The 16,683-nt window shown below is 38.5% G+C and overlaps 2 protein-coding genes across 2 annotated transcripts in view; both read right to left on the bottom strand.

Annotated features, from left to right (window-relative positions):
- The window catches only part of LOC145470676 (uncharacterized), a 39,536-nt gene extending 23,424 nt beyond the window's left edge, over positions 1-16,112 (bottom strand). Inside the window, exon 1 of the mRNA XM_081454498.1 lies at positions 15,455-16,112. Coding sequence (XP_081310624.1) covers positions 15,455-15,659 — 205 coding nt within the window. The 5' untranslated portion in view covers positions 15,660-16,112. The remainder of the gene's footprint in view (positions 1-15,454) is intronic.
- On the bottom strand, positions 136-8,042 carry LOC145470674 (uncharacterized). Its single transcript, XM_081454496.1, has 6 exons — positions 8,027-8,042; positions 6,927-6,971; positions 3,708-4,062; positions 2,456-2,605; positions 1,573-1,701; positions 136-832 (listed from the first exon to the last, which is right to left on the bottom strand). Exons 3-6 carry the CDS (start codon positions 4,033-4,035, stop codon positions 660-662), a joined length of 780 nt encoding a protein of 259 aa, XP_081310622.1. The 5' UTR covers positions 4,036-4,062; positions 6,927-6,971; positions 8,027-8,042; the 3' UTR covers positions 136-659.
- Positions 16,113-16,683: the final 571 nt, after the last annotated feature.

The following is a 16,683-nucleotide window of genomic DNA, read 5'->3' as shown; positions in this document are numbered from 1 at the left end:
AGCCGAGCCGTCAGTCTTGGCATGCCAGCACCGCACAAACCCACTACGCTGTGAGCTCAGGAGGACTGGGTCCAAAAAGGAAATCAGCTTCTCGGTGTAATTTTTGCGACCGAGACCAGCAAGAATAACGGATGAACCGAGGCCGCCTGGGTAAGAGAGAATAGCAAAGTGAGGCTTTGAGTCAAAAGAAAAAGCAGGAGCCATCTTAAATAAATTAGCAAATTATGGTAAAAAGGTTAAGTGGGAATACGGGCCAATTGGCCCATCAGGCCAGAGCTTATCCCGGTTTTTGTGGCATGAAGCAACTAGTAGTATTTCTACTCCCCCCTGGATGGAATGCTGGTCCATCGCAGGGTTACCCCCAGCATTAAGTTCGCCGGTACTCATTTATACACCTGGATGGAGTGAGGCACTGTGAGAGTAAAGTGTCTTGCCCAAGAACACAACACAATGTCCTCGGCTAGGACTTGAACCAAGACCGGTCGATCCGGAGTCGAGCGCACTAACCATGAGGCCCCCGCGAACATGGCCCACCCACAAAAGCCTAGTTTTTGTATGAGACAAAAATATATCTTGATGTTTTGCTCACCCCCACACGGTGCACGTAGCGAACAAAAGTTATCCCAAGATTATAAAGCTAGGACAGAAGGGTTCGTTTATTAATTTATAATATCATTGCAAATATGACAGACTAAAAACTCACGGAAGCTTGTACAGTATTTTCCGTTTCCGAAATATGTTGGTTTGCACGAGCATATGTAGGATCCCGCAATATTGTTACAGTCGGCATTGACGTCACAATCATGTGACCCGTCGGCACATTCATCAACATCTGTAAAGCAAAGGAAAAGAAGCGCCAAAGGTGACTTGTGGACGAAGATTTTCCACGATGATCCGAAGGGATAAAACGAATCTTTACGATTGTCTTCCGAAGTTTGTCGAAGATTATCAGATATAACGACTGTTGATAACTTTATTTCCGCTCTTTTCAAGTACTCATTTTCTTATCGAAATGATTAAATTCGTTTTCCTGTTCAACTTTGCTATAGCACTTTGCTATAGCCTTGCCTTAGTGCGAAACCTCTGACGCAGCCTGTAGTTAGTTTGCTTTGTACAACAGGTGTAAAGATCAATAAACGAGTGGTAATCGAGGGATTGTCAGCTAGCACTTAAGTGGCCTACGTCACGGTTTGCGCATCTTGAAAAGTTTAGCCTAAATTTTTCAAGTTCGTCGTTTGTAATCCGTGTCAATCTCCTCCATCCTTAACCATCCTTGCTCCTTTATGGTTGATTATTATCTCTATTGTGTTTTTCTATCTTAGTAAATTTATATTTCCAGGTTTCCTTCAATTTAGATTCAATTTTGTACGTGGCCAAAATGACTCAAAATAACGTAACTGAGCTCCTTTAAATTCGAGCGAAGTAAAAAATTATAACACAAGATATGAGATTCTGAGACTGCTGTTTAGAGTTTGCCAAAACCGTGGACAAGAATTCATACCTACGTACTTACTTTATTTGAAAAGGTCGAGTTCAGGCAGCACTAGGCTGACCAAGTCATGTTATACTTACCAACGCAACCTTTTCCATCCTGATAAATAAACCCAGTCCTGTTACATAAGCAGCGATAAGAACCAATGGTATTCTGACACGTGGCACTCTCGTGACAAACAGGAACTGAGGAATTGCATTCGTCCAGGTCTGAGGGAAGGATAGCAAAATACACTCATCTTTTTTAAGGTTTTGAAATGGATAGAATTCGTTAACAACACCTCTGATTTTGGAGTCTCATAGAGGTCCATATTATCAAGTCAAGCTACCATTTTAAGGGTAAAGACTACAAATGTTCCTAGTTAAAGGACCTACTTCACGGTTTGCTCATATTGAAAAGTTTAGCCTATTTTTTTGAAGTTCTTCTTTTGTAAACCGTGTCAGTCTTCTCCATTCTAGACCATCCTTGTTTCTTTATGGTTTATTTAATATCTCTATCTTAGAAAACTGTTACTTTCGGGTTTCCTTCAATTTGAAGTTAATTTTGTAGTCTTTACCAGTAGTGAATGTGCATAATAAGAGGTCTGAAGTCTAAATATTGAAATTTGAAAGTAGCCCACCTTGGAATCAAATTAATGTATTTTGCCCAAAGTTTCCCAGAGAGGTTGTTGTAAATGGTAATTACTATTTTAAGTCTAAAAGAACCCCGACCTTGAATTTCCTTGACTCTAGCGCTACAAATAGACGATTTCCTCTTGTTAAATACTGCAAAAAAATCTAGATATCTGTATAAGACGTCAGGGTTAGAAAAAGACCTTGTCATAATCAAAAATACATTTTTTATTGTTACGTGTAAAAACCATGTATAATGTTTCGTAACTTTTTTTCCTCATTTTGCTGCAAAAGCTGTGTGCAACTGGACACCTCAAAACAGCGACAAAAAAAGAAAACTGGGTAAAGTTACCTTCGGTTTTCATGTCACAGTATGCAAGTGCAACGTTGTCTGGTACAATAGAATAAAACCAGTATGTTCCACTGACGGCTTGTCCTCCTTCACTCGCCTTGATTTCATGGCACGATTCAGCAGGCAGTTCAGGAATGGAACCGAGGGGGACTGGAAAGCGAATATTATTCATTAGCTCTTATTAAAGAAAAGCACAAATTTTCTCCAAAACTTTCTTTTTCGCCATAAATCGGTCCAATTGACCATTCTTAGTCTTTAACGAGCAAAATTTGGCTCGATGAAGGAATTCATACATTTTTGTTTAACCGAGCTTAGTCGGTCTGTATGGGAGAATCTTGACCAAGGTCGTGAGTACAGACCTCACTGTGTTCGGTCTGTATGCAAGACCGAGATCAAGATTCTCCCATACAGACCGACTAAGCTCGGTTAATAAGATGTTTATTATATGGCACAAAAGAAAAATTTGATTCTTCTAATGTAACTGGTTTGTACTAGCTGGCATTTTCCTTGCGAACCGCGATGAGCTGAACTTAAATCGGCCAAAGTTTGCTCGTCCTCTTTAATATTTTTTTTCTCATCAGGCGTTTTGGCACTTCCACTAATAGTTTTTTAAGGAAATAGTCAACATTTTTGTATTTTAGTTTACAGCTTTTTCACCGCAAAATGTAACCGATTTAGGTGCCGGTCTAAATGGGAAAATCTAGACCGCGGTCAATATCGATTTTAGCCGATCAAATTCGTGAATTTGGTAGTTCCCAGTCCTTGTGAAACACATGTACAACCGTATAATAATCCGTGATATTAACCAGGTGTGTTACAGTTCCCGTGTGATTCTTGAATCATACTGAGGATGTTATCTATATATCGACATCATTTCATATACGTTTAAAGCGTAGAGAGCAGAATAATTAATGCATTTTGATCGGTTTATTCGAAGGATTCCCAGAGATTTTTTGACAACCTACAAAGATTCCAAAGTTTAACCGAAGACCTACAAAATTTCCGAAGATGACCCGACGAATTCCGACGATTTCCCAAGGTGATGTAAAGGCTCGTCAAGATGTAGAGAATTTCCAACATTCATCCGAAGTGTCCGACAATTTCAATCGTTATTGCATATATTTTTTCATCATGATAATTTTGCAATTCGTATTACCAACGTATGCATGATGTGCCTCTTTTCTTAAATCGAGAAACGAGAAATTCACTAAACCGGGTAAGAAAGGAACTTGATAAAACTATGATTAGTTACCTCTACCAAAGTCTCGTCTAAAGTAATATCTGTCAGGGTCTGGAACAAAATCTTCAGGTCTCGCTTCCTTGGTGCGATTGTTCAATTCACACATCTCTTTGGAAATAACGTAGTTGAAACTTTGGCACCGTAAGTCAAGGCGACACTCCTTAACACAAACATACGAAGGATCCGTCATCCGTTTGAAGATGTGTCTCTGTAACATCATGCCAAACTGGGAAGCTTCTTTTCGACTTTGTCTGCTACATTGCTGTGCCTCCACGTTACAAAACAGTTGCGATACTCCAAGCACAGCTGCTAGGTAAAAAAGCCTTTTGACAAAAGCCATTACGCTCGAGTCCTTGGCAAGACAATCCTTAAAATCAACACAATGTAAAATAATTGTGAGTGTGCTTTGATAGTTTGAAATCATTTGGCAATTTAGCGCATGACATTTTTTTTTTAAAAACTTAAATAATATTCTATAACAAATTTATTTTTTGAAATTTTAATTTTACCCAACAAACTTAGTATGTGGAAACGGTGCCTTGTCATCAAGATTAATCACCTTCGAGAACTTGTTCGTAAAACACTCCGGACATTTGAGAACACTCGAGAAATGTAGAGAGCACTCGCCTGCGGCTCGTGTTTTCTAGATTTCCCTCGTATTCTCAAATGCCCGTCGTGTCAGTTTTATCACAGTGTAATACACGGCTTAGGCTTCTTTATTTGTTAAATAAAATATATTTTCCCCACGAAACTTAACTTCTTTACTTCCTGAACGAATTGAGGAAAATTTCATAGAAAACTTTGATGGAAGTGACTCTCGGGAAAAAATTTTCGCCCTGGGCTATATAACTTCAATAAAAACTGGTTCTGAACTAGAAAAAAAGAACAAATTAAATTAATGGACCTGTTCAGTTAAATTGATGTCAAAAACATGAAAAGAAACATGACCACAAATATATTTATCGACGTTTCGGCGAAATTCCCCTACATCCAGGAAAACGGAGACTGATTTTAAGTTCAGGAAAGTCGCCAATTTGTGGTCCTATTTTATTTTACTGACGTTTCGTTTATTTAAAATTAGTTATACTGAATAAAAACAATACAGTTAATTATTTCAGTTTGAATACTTTCTCTACTCAACGAGTTTTGACAATGTTAAAAGACTTAAAAGTTTAGTTTTGTTCTGACACAAAATGGATGAAGCACAAAATCTGCTAATAAGACTGCTTAATTATAAACCTGTTGTTTATCAGTGAAATGAAGCTATTTACAGTTCTGCATATTTGTGGCTTTTTCCATTTGTGAAAGTTCGATCTATATTAAAAATTGAATACACCATACGCCCGGGCTAAAAGGTTTGTAAATATTATTGGTTCATTAAGTCATGTCCGTTAATTTCGTTTTGCCTGTGAAATTAATAGTCGTATTCACTTCTTCACCCATAAAGGAAGGTTGTTTTGTAAAACAAAGTTTGAAAAGCAGATTTCTAAGTGCTATAAGTGCGCTTGGACTAAACCACCTAGATTCGCCTTGATAACAGAATATATGATGGAGAGTCATTCTTGACTAAGGAGAACACATTGAAAACGCAACGACACAAAGGGATATGACTGGCCCCAATTAAAAACGCAACAATTAACGTTCATTTTTCCATTTTGGATTTGCATTTGAAGAAATGTCAGTCAGGGAAATCACATGATTATCGTGAGGCCATCGTTTTCGAAAAGCTCCGTTTTCAAAATGTTTTCCGTCCACACGAAAACGAAAAGCCGGCGTTTTCAAATTCCTGGCTTGAAGAGCGTTTTCGAAAAGCTCCATTTTCGTGACGGATTAATGTGCACTGTAGGCCTAACCGCAGAAATAAAGCTTCGTTTTCAAATTTATCCGGCCTGAGAAATGCGCATCCTGGACTCTTGTTCAGCTTTTATCATAATAATATGTGTGAAAAGATTAAATTGATAACTCAGCATTTTTTTCGGCAAATTCACCTCGGGCTGATTAATCCTTCAACCAAACTTCAACTACTCTTCCGCACAGCTGAAAAAATTCATTAGTACTGAATTAGGTCCTGAAAGTGCTATTTACAACAAAAAGAGACATACTCTTGAACAAAATTTAAAAGGAGGAAAGAATCTTTCGCTGTGTCAACAAATGTTAATAATTAAACGGCACCTTTTCCGTTAATGGCTTTAGCTTGGAAAAGCGAAAATATATTGTTTCTACTTAATTCGCGAACTAAACTTACGTTGCTAAAAACCATATTTAGTTAAGTTCTAAATTGTGACTCAGGACGTGTTTTTCATGGAATTGCTTTCAGTTAAGGTTTGCAATAAGTTTTTCTTTTGAATTATTAAAAATAAAAAAGGAAAACTTTGTAAGTTGAGTAAAATTAGAATTCATCAGGGAGATGTCATTTTGTGGTTTTAACTCATTTATATATCGAACCTCTACTTCGTTTGAACTATTTTTCGGTAAATTACAAAAACACTGTTTGTCATTTTCCAGTTTCAATGACCTAAAAAGCTTAGTTTTCTTTTTCCTACGACAAGATATTGATCGAATTTACGAATCCAAAAAACACGATCAAATGTTGTTTTTCAATATAACTGATGAATTAAAGTATTTGTGGCTTTTCGGTTTCATTTGTGAAGTTTTGCGGATGTATAACTTACTTACCCGCGTGAAAAGGTAAATAATATTTTTATTATGTAGTGACCGTTGATTTTGTATTGCATGGGGTTATATACTTGTATTGTATTGCATATTGTATTGCACATTGTTATATACTTGTTTGTTTCGTTCATCTGAGGTCCGATGACATTGCTCTAGCTTTTTTTTGCAAAACATAGTTAAAAAGGGAAGTGTATTCAATGCTTTCTTTTATGGAAAAGCACCTGTCAATAGCACTTAATTGCTTTTAACAAACGTGACAACAAAAGGAGTCAGTCATGTAACGTAGTTCTTATAAATAAGTATAAATAAGCTGAAGCAAGCCTGAAATTCTCCGCTAATCTTCAACGCAACGAAGAATTAAAATCGCAGATTTAACATCATTGATTAAGAAAGAAGAAGCTTGCGCACGCACAATTCCAACTCGCTTTGGGTTAATTGATTCACAATTCCATTTCCGGGCTGTGGAGAAATGGGAAGTCGTATGTGTCCGCATTTATAAATTTTAAATAAATTTTGTCCGCATTTATTTCGAGGAATAAATATAATCCATTGACTTACAGAAATGGAAAAGAGTGTACTTCTGTCCGCAGTCCTGGGTTCAAACTGAAGGGGAAAAAATACACTTTTTTTCAACACCTTTGTGCTGTTTTGAATAATTGCTTGTTTATCGTGTCTCGTCACTGCGCCTTTTTCAGCGTGTCACAAACTATGCCACAGACTCGTTTTGACAATTCGAAATATTTCAATGTATTGGCCAAAATGGGCGATAAACATGCTTAAAAACAGCTGCTCCAACGTGAATGTTTTCTGTCATAATTTGGTCAAGAGCAAAATAAAGTCTCGCTGTTTTCTTTTTAAACAGAGGCTCTAGCGCGGAAAGGGGTGGCTCCCATATGAAAACGTCGGTAATACTCGCCAAAAAAAATTGAATTTAGCTAAAGCAGACAAATATGGGCGTGTCTCGAGCTTTATTTGACCTCTAAAAGATGCTACTTAAAACGAAGAAGGGATGATTATATCATTGTGTAGAAACCAGGGATTTCATGGTGGTACTGGAAATTTTTTCATCTGCTGTTCGGGAAAGGAGCCCGGGCTTGTAGATCGGACTCGACAGCTAGCTAGAGAGCTGCGCAAATCGTCATCTCTTCGAGTGCACCCTAAAAGATGCATTGACAGCTACAACTAGTGGAATTTCGTCCTGAACACTCCAAGTGAGACCAAAATCCTTGATTTACACCCCAAAGCGAGACGACGAACATCCCCGACGTTTTCATATAGGATTGTTCCGTAGCTGTATGTGTCCTTGATGGAAATACAGCTGGAAAGTTTATGCCGTCTGTTTTGTTGCTGCAACTATAGAGTCTAAATACATAACAATTCTAGTTTAACACTTACGAACTTATGAAACCGTATAAAGCTTGTTCCTTTTCTTTTCGCCTGTGCTATGTTATAGACAATGAACGTTGTGTATCTCTGAAAAATATGAAAATTTTGTTGTCGTATATAAATTAGGGGCATTTTCCGTGAGTAATTACCACAGCATGCTATAAACGAAAAGCTAATGGGTTTAAGGACGAGTAACTGCAAATCACTAGCTACTAAATCCATTTTGGTTAATGCTAGGAGAGGCATACTCAGTAAAAAGCTGTTTTGCCCACCTTCTCTTCAGTTGTTCCTTTTGGTCGTGAGCTCTTGTCAAAAGTCAAACACAGCTAAATGGAGAGAGAAGCTTTTGAATTTTCAGTGGACAAGTCCTCCTACTAAATGGCAGGTGACTGCAATATAATGCTCATGTTTACCTACTTTACAGACACTATTTCTGATGGGTAATGAATTGTCGCATGATTAAGATGCTCATCTATTGAAATTTCAATAACAATAGCTAATATACCATATGCTTGTGAAATGTCTGGATTTTAAATTAACAGGTTTCTTGCCGGCTTCGACCCGGGAACATTTTTTTTTAACATCAACGGTTTTTACACAGAAGTCTAAAAATTAATCTTTTTCACCTATAAAAGATTTCAGTAATGACAGAAAGCTTATTTCGAGAGAGAGCATTTGATAATTAAATGGGGTAAAACAACGCAATTAAATGTTTCAGTTGTACCGTTTTACAAGCGAACTAATTATATTATTCGGTTTCATAGAAGCTTAATTTCAAAATTCAACGGTGACAAAACGTCTTACTGGAATTTCTCAACATTCCGAAGACGAAAACTTCAAAGGGTCTTGTAAGACTTCTCAGAATCGAGTTTAGCTGAGATATAACACGCCTCTGCTTAGTTTTCCAACCCGAATCTTCAACCAGGATCAACGGGCTCCTGCTTCAAGTAAATAAACAAAAGAAAAATAGAAGTTGAAAGAGAAAAATAAACCCTTTGGGAGACCCTGGCCCTGTACATGTAACCCAACATAAATTACTTGCAAATAACTCGGACGATTTTAATTTCGGACAAAAAACTGTCCCAAAATAAAATCGTCCGAAATGTTTATAGTACAGTATAACACTTTTAAATAGCTCTATAGCCACCAGTTTCTTTTATGGAGCGATCAGAGTTCGCTCCATAAAAGAAACTAGCGGCTTTAGAGCTATTTATCTGAACTAGTTGAGACACAGTTTAGGGGCCCGAAGATACGTAACGGATTGATAGAAATTTTCTTATTTTCCCGTCGGTATATCTGCAAAGCCAAAACTATCATTCTAACAGATATAGTTTCAGTCTAACACGTGGTTTTTATGTTTCAGGAAAGTGTCCGAAATTTTTGCCCGAAAAAAGTGTCTAAAATTTTTTTGGAGGGTGTAGGTTCGCAAGCATTCTTGAGATATGAGAATGGTATAATTCCCAGAAGATTCTTGGACTATATTGTGGTTAATTAGAGTGTCATTCCGTTCCCATAACAGCAGTACCCCATGAACACAAAGGATTTCCTGTGTAGGTCTCTAATTCAGGCTTTGGCTTTAAAATTGTTTTGGCGATGTCCACGGAACAATTAGCCAAAATGTATTGGGACTGAAGAAGTAAAAAACAATCTGTAAAAAGAATAAATTGACGGAACGAAACAGCTTAGGTGAGGCTGGAGTCTTTGTAAATGGAAAAGTATATGGTTTTTACTGAAGCAACAGACAAATGGCTGTACAAAGAACCTGTTGTTAGCACAGGGGAATAATATTTTATTGGGAATATATTTTGAATGTATGTAAAAGGGGAAATCGTTTAAATGAAACAAATCAGTGGGCTTTTAGTTTTTTATCTTTTTATTTATTTCTCAACAACACGCCCGCGACGCACAAAAGACCAGACATTCTGTCAAAACGTTAAGACTGTGGGTCTTAACTCTCTTGGTTTAACAGTGGGAAATTTTTAGTACACATAAACCGTATTAAAAAAATAACAATAAATTTACCATATTTGACATGAAGAGCGCGACCTCGCGTGATACTAAATCATCTGAAGAGAATGAGTAACCGTTTAATTCAGTTTATTTACTTCAAAGTTTTACAGCTGATTTACATTGACCTTACAAAGCTTACAACACTTTAAACAAAAGCACGGTGAATCTTATCTAATGGCCTCCACACAATCGAGGCCACCTTTCAACAACACCAATTTCCTTTTTTTGTTTTTTTTGGTCCTCAGGGGGCCCGCGCCAAAGGACAAAAAGCATTGAGTCTCGCCTGGCTTGAAAGTCATATACGCCTCATGCCCCGTCCACACTATGCCGCGTAGAAATTTGAAAACGGAAGTTTCACTCTGAAAACGCATCAAATGGTTACCGACAAAATACGCCGGAGGAATTTAAAAACGTAACAGTCACCGGTCATTTTGGATTTGCGTTTGAGGAAAATTCATCCAGGAAAATCACATGATTATTGTGACGCAATCGTTTTCGAAAAGCTCTGTTTTCAAAATGTTTTTCCTTTCACGCGGAAACGAAGAGCCGGCGTTTTCCAATTCGTCCGATTTGAAAAGCGTTTTCGAAAAGCTCCGTTTTCGTGACGGATTAGTGTAGACGGCAGGGCTAAACGTAGAAATAAAGCTTCGTTTTCAAATTCCTCTGGCGCAGTGTGGACGGGGTCTCAGTGACTCTCTTAAACTCTTGCATGGCGACTCTCGTGCGTTATCGGTGACTCTCGTCAACCTTCGTGCGTTATCGGTGGCTCTCGTCAACCTTCGTGCGTTATCGGGGACTCACGTTAACCCTCGTATATTCCTATCGAATTTGAACCTGTTCCAATTTTTCTAGCCAGTCACGAAGAGTTTTCTCCCGTTTTGCCCACACTCGCTGAGAGTTGAAAAAATACCCTCGCGTATCTCTCGTGATTAGAAGGCGACTGTCGTTTCTGTCGTTGTCGTTTGGCCCGGGCTTAAAGAGAGATTCCACTAAATAAATAATGAATAAATGATACTAATTTTATTTTAATGTCAATGTGTTAAGCTTGATAAAGCTAAACACTACAAAAAGGTATTGAATAAATACTGATGACTGCGATGCCTCTTGAAGTTTTACGTTTACAGCTATTTCAGTCGACGTTGTCAGATGAAAGCGTCATGTTTTCGCGACAAGACCGAACAGTAGTCAGGGTATTTGTCGAAAGTTTGCATGTTGGTGTAGAGGAAATCTACGAATTTGTATCTTTGCTCGTGAAGTATTAGCAAGGATACAATAGATTTTCCACTCATTAGACCATTTTTCTCTAGCTTTTCTTTCACTATTATAAAACGACCTTTGGTTAAAAATTCTGAAATTAAGTGTGGCGAAAGGAACATTGTTTCCAGACGTCTGAAGAGAAAGAAAGCTTAAAGCTTTGCTCCGACCGCGTTAATTGAAATAGCTGTATACTGCAAACTTAAAACTCCGGCGGAAGTTTAACCTCATGAAGCCAGCTCGCAAAACTTCCGTTCGCTAACTAAGAGGGTCCAACATAGGTTTTTTCAATCCCGCATCCCGCTAGTATTTTTGGCTCAATCGCACCATCCCGCCCGGGTCGGAATGTTTATCTCGATTCCGCCTGATAAAGAGTCGTAGTTCCTCCGTGTAACGACTGTAATGTGTAATTTACCTCTTTACATTCCGCATCCCGCCGTCGATTTCGCATCCCGCCGTCGCTCTTAGGACTATCTCGCATCCCGTCTGTCAAAAAGAGCAAATCCCGTTTTCACCGAACTGTTTTTATCCCGCATCCCGCCATTAAAAGTTCTGTCATCCCGTATTCCGCCTTCATTTTTCCTCTCATCTCGCATCCCGCGAAACCTATGTTGGATCCCTAAACTAAGTGGTTAAATGCAAAACCTTTGTAAATAAGAACAATAAATGTAACAAATAGTGCTTTCATAGAACTTGTCATAATTACTACTTAGAGCTTCAGTCCCGGACAAAAGTAGTTGGGACGCTTGAGCTGGATCACGTATCCCCTATACCCTCTAATCAATGTTGGAAAATGTTACGTTTTCTCAACAAGAAGGGAGAAAAATCACCTGGTTATGAACATTGTAGGTGGGGGAGGGGAGAACTTGCTTCGTGTCCCAACTTTTTTGTCTGGGATTTATCGTTTTCTAATCAACCATAAATTACAGAACTTTGGAAACTTGGCCAAAAGTTTCCAGATAATACAAGTTATATTAAATGAAAGCTGCATTTGCGAAATACGAACTGAATTCCGGGAGCAAAATTTAATGGAACGTAGATATTTTCGAAAAGTAGGGAATACCTGGCGAGCGAGGTTTTTCTTTTCCACGGAAATTCCGCAAAATGTTGTGCCATTCGCAACTGGGATTTCCAGAAATTAAAAGCGGAAGTTTTGGCCGAATATGAACTCCCACGAAAGAATGATCGGCTTTTACACTCGACTTCCCGTATCCTTGACCAAGGTACTACAAAATATACGTGTACCTTAGTGCCAACCGTTTTCCTACGACATAGGAAAACGGAATTCAAACTTCCAGTTTCGTTTTTCGTTTACCCACGTCATCGGAAAAGGGAATTCGAACTTTTATTTTCGGTTTTTCGTTTTCCAGCTACATTGAAAACGAAATTGCAACTTCTATTTTCGTTTTTCGTTTTCCCACGACTTCGTACAACAGAATTGCAATTGTCATTTCCGTTTTTTCATCTTCTATTTTCGTAAGACATTGAAAACAGAATTTGAACTTCGATTTTCGTTTTTCGTTTTTGTGTTCTGTTATATTATCTCAAGACGGTAGCCTATTAAGGAGGCGCTAGCGCTCTTTGGGCTTGTATATATTCTTTCCTCCCTTACGATCCTCAAAATGGACGTCATAGCTAACTATATGTAACTGAATGTACATACATACGGAGTTGTGATTACAACAATTAACGTAAAAAAAACTGCGCAGCTATATTTTTAGAAAACTAATATTAAGAATTTTTCAGCCCGCTACAAACCGCATCGAGCTGACTGTTAATAAAAGCCTTCTGTTTCGACTACCACGATATCGATATCGGCAAGGAAATGGAATTATGCTTGTACTATCACAAATCACGGAATTAAATGGCTATTCAGGTCCGACCATTAAGTCAAAAAGTTTCAGTACAAAGGCTTGTCATGATCGATTTGGAACATACAGTTGAACCTCCGATATGGCACCCTCTTCTTATCGACCGGTCAGTGTAAAACGAAGACTGCGGACTGACCGGGCATAAAATGCAGACTGAGGGTAAAACGCAGACTGCAGACTACAGACTTTTTAAGTTTATATCGACGGTGTTATTTCCATTATTGATTTCTAACCGGAAACAGGGTTATTCAGGCTAGTAGTGAAAGTTTGCAATGCTCCGGTTAGCCTAAATAACGCTCCGGTTTGCCTGCCAGTTACGGTTAGCTCTCAATGATGGAAACTACTCAGTTAAAAAGTTTCCAGTCTGTATTTTACTCATGGTCTGCAGTCTGCATTTTGACCCTCAGTCTCCATTTTACCGCAGTTGCAGTCCGCAGTCTGCAGTCTGCAGTCCGCAGTCCTTATTTTACACTGACCGGATATCGACTGTTCCATCTGCAACTGACCCTCTCTTCTTGATATCATGGCGACTGTAAAACCTTTTTACACTTACTGTGCAGCCCCATATCGGGTCTTGATTCCCTCGAGAAGGTCTTCATAACTATTATTTTCGTCAATGAGAAAACGGCGAACAAAGACTTCATCAAGGATGTGGTTTCCAGGTCTACTGTTGTTAGCGACAGGAAGAACCAACATTCTTCTGTGGGTTCATGTATACAAAAGTGACAAAAACACATAAACGAAAAACGACAATCGATGTTCAAATTCCGTTTTTCAATATCTTAAAAAACGAAACACGAAAAAAGGAAATAACAATTAGAATTCTGTTGTCCAAAGCTGTGGTAAAACGAAAAACGAAAACAGAAGTTGGAATCCATTTTCAATGTAGTAGGAAAACGGAAAACGAAAATGGAATCTCGAATTCCTTTTTCCGATCTCGTGAGTAAAACGAAAAACGAAACTGGAATTTCGAATTCCGTTTTCCCCTGTCTTGGGAAAACGGCTGTCACTAAGGTACACGCATTCTACAACTTGCACCTTTTGTTATTAAAATTATGACAGGTTTTTTTCGTTTTCTGCAGGAAATATTTTTTTGCATGGAATTAGTATTATTATCCGTGATCATACCAAAAACCATTTACAAATTTGATAGTTTTGATACTTTTTCTAAAAGACCACTCAATTTGTATGAAAACGTATCTACTTTGTTAGATTTCTTCTACTCTGCTCTAATGTTACGTTAAGTAGCCATAGTAACTCAAGGAGTCTTACTTGAAGGCTAAGGGCTTACACAAAATTGACTCTGCAAAGTTTAACATTAAAATTAATCTATCGATGAAAGTCTAGCATAGGCAAGCTGCACTCTCATGTGGTACGTTCATCATACTATACAAGGTGGTTCTAACTTTTAAGTCTGTGGATGAAACCCTAGTGTGTGACCATTCAAATGAAAGCTATTGAGCAGTACTTTCATGTGGTACTGTTTATTATGCTATACAAGGTGGTTCTAACTTTTAAGTCTGTGGATGAAACCCTAGTGTGCGACCATTCAAATGAAAGCTATTGAGGAGTACTTTCATGTGGTACTGTTTAATATGTTGTAGAAGGTGGTTCTTAGTTTTACGTCTGTAGATGAAATACTAGTGTGCGATGATTCCGGTGAAAGCTATTGAGCAGTATTTTCATGTGGCACTGTTTACTATGTTGTACAAGGTGGTTCTAACTTTTAAGTTTGGATCAAATACTAGTGCGTGACCATTCAGATGAAAGCCACTGAGCCGTGATTTTTATGTGGTTGTAACTCTAACATGTAACCCAACAGTGTGACCGGCACGAGTAACTCTAAATAATATCAAAGGATTTGGAAAATTTTAAACCGAGACCGTTCTTGGATCATGGATGACAATGTGGCATGAGTCTCGTACGCCAATCGCTTGTCGTAGTTGCAAATTTACATAATACCATAATGTTTACAAATACCATAGTAATTCGATTTAGGGCCCCGGACGCCTGTTTACTTTTGGTAGCTCAAAGGTGGGGTGGGGGCTTGTTTGGGCTTATTGGAGGGCAGGCGCCCTTTAGGAATGGGTCGCTTATATATTTCTGTTTACGACATAAACAGTGGAATGTGATTGAACAATGACGGGTAAAATGACTTGACAACTGTAACAAGCGGGGCTTGATGAGTCCAATTCAATAGCTTCGGCAATATTACCTTCAAATTAGAAAGCGGACTACATTATTCACTCGTCTAGTCAGTGTTTACTATGTCAATGTCTTTAATGCCATTTTTGTAATGGTACCTCTTGTTGGAATAGGGGACGTGTATTAGAAAAGGACAATCAATATGGAGGACTTGTTAGACAGGGAACGCTTTTTGGAAAGAGAGCGCTAAATCGAATCATTACGGTATTAAAAGAGAGTTAGCATGTTCTGTTTTCAATCACCTATTTCGTAAAACACTTGTAAGGCGGTTCAGTGTAAGGCGGCGCTTACTGGAAAGAGTGCGCTAAATCAAATTATTGCGGCATTAAAAGAGAGTTAGCATGTTCTGTTTTTAATCACCTATTTCGTAGAACACCTCAATGTCAGTAGGAGTGAACCCATAGCCTCCGGTGAAAAACCCACAGTTACCAGTTGAATATCCTGAAGGAACGGAGTATGTATAGCCGCACCGTGTATACGAATTTGAGTTGCTCAAAGCGTTGTCCGATATTTTGATGTCATTGCCATAACCAAAAGTGGGTCCGTAGTTGGAGCAGTGGTACATTGCGTAACTCTGATATTGATACTGAATCAGCTTGACAGGATTATATCCATCTTTGTTGTAAAGCGAGAACAGGAAAGCTTTACTGGCAGAAGTATAACCGCAACTAGAACCTGAATTGGAAACAAAAGGTTAACAATTCTGAGCATTTCGGTTGAAAAAAGAAACAGATATATACAGAAACCATATTGTATAAAGAGTTCTTGGGAACAGAACAACCACAGCGACAAAAATAAGTATTCAGCGTGGGGATCCGATCTGTTGGCAAAAACGTTCAATTTGCGTTACGCGTGATAGAGCAGTTTTCAATTGTGAGTCGACTGGTAATCAGGAAATTACTTCTTTTTCCCTACGGTTTGAGATTGGCTGAGTAGTCCAATTGGTAAGCAATTGGTTTAGTTTTACGACACTCAATTGAAAACAGCTCTAACACAAAAGAAGTTAGTGGATTTATATACCCGGTTTATATACCTTCTTGACGTCTGAAGTTTCAAATGCGTGAAATGAGATCGCGACGTTCTGGGTTACAGCCGGTGAGATAACTGTTTTTGAAGCCGAAGAGGTGCTTTAGTTGAAACAAGACTGATAAGCAAGTGAGACGCCCGGAGTCTGACAGAGAGAGGTCGATTTTCTGGAAGCTGTTGATGCTTTACAACAGGACATACTATAGAAAATTCTCCGAACTCAGCTTCACTACTCCGATTTTGTGAAATATCATGCAACTGGGTCTTATTCTGTCAGCATTATCTTTTTGGGAGCCTAGGAAACCAAACGGGCGTATCTAACTACAGTCAACTGCCGTAGTTTGGAACCCCGGCGGTTCTATACAAAGGACTGAGAACAAACATTGGGTACTAGCTTCAACCATGTTATCAGTGCAAGATATTAAATTACAGTATTTATAGAGGAAGTCACATCAGCCTTAGCTGGTTTTCATGCAGGTCCTCTATCCTGGTCGAATTGGAATTTGGAGATGTTGGTTTTTGTGGAGGGAGGAAAACCGGAGAACCTGGAGAAAATCCTCGGA

Source organism: Orbicella franksi, chromosome 15 (assembly GCF_964199315.1).
Source record: "Orbicella franksi chromosome 15, jaOrbFran1.1, whole genome shotgun sequence".
Lineage (NCBI taxonomy): Eukaryota > Metazoa > Cnidaria > Anthozoa > Scleractinia > Merulinidae > Orbicella > Orbicella franksi.
This window is presented reverse-complemented; position numbering and strand designations above follow the sequence as displayed.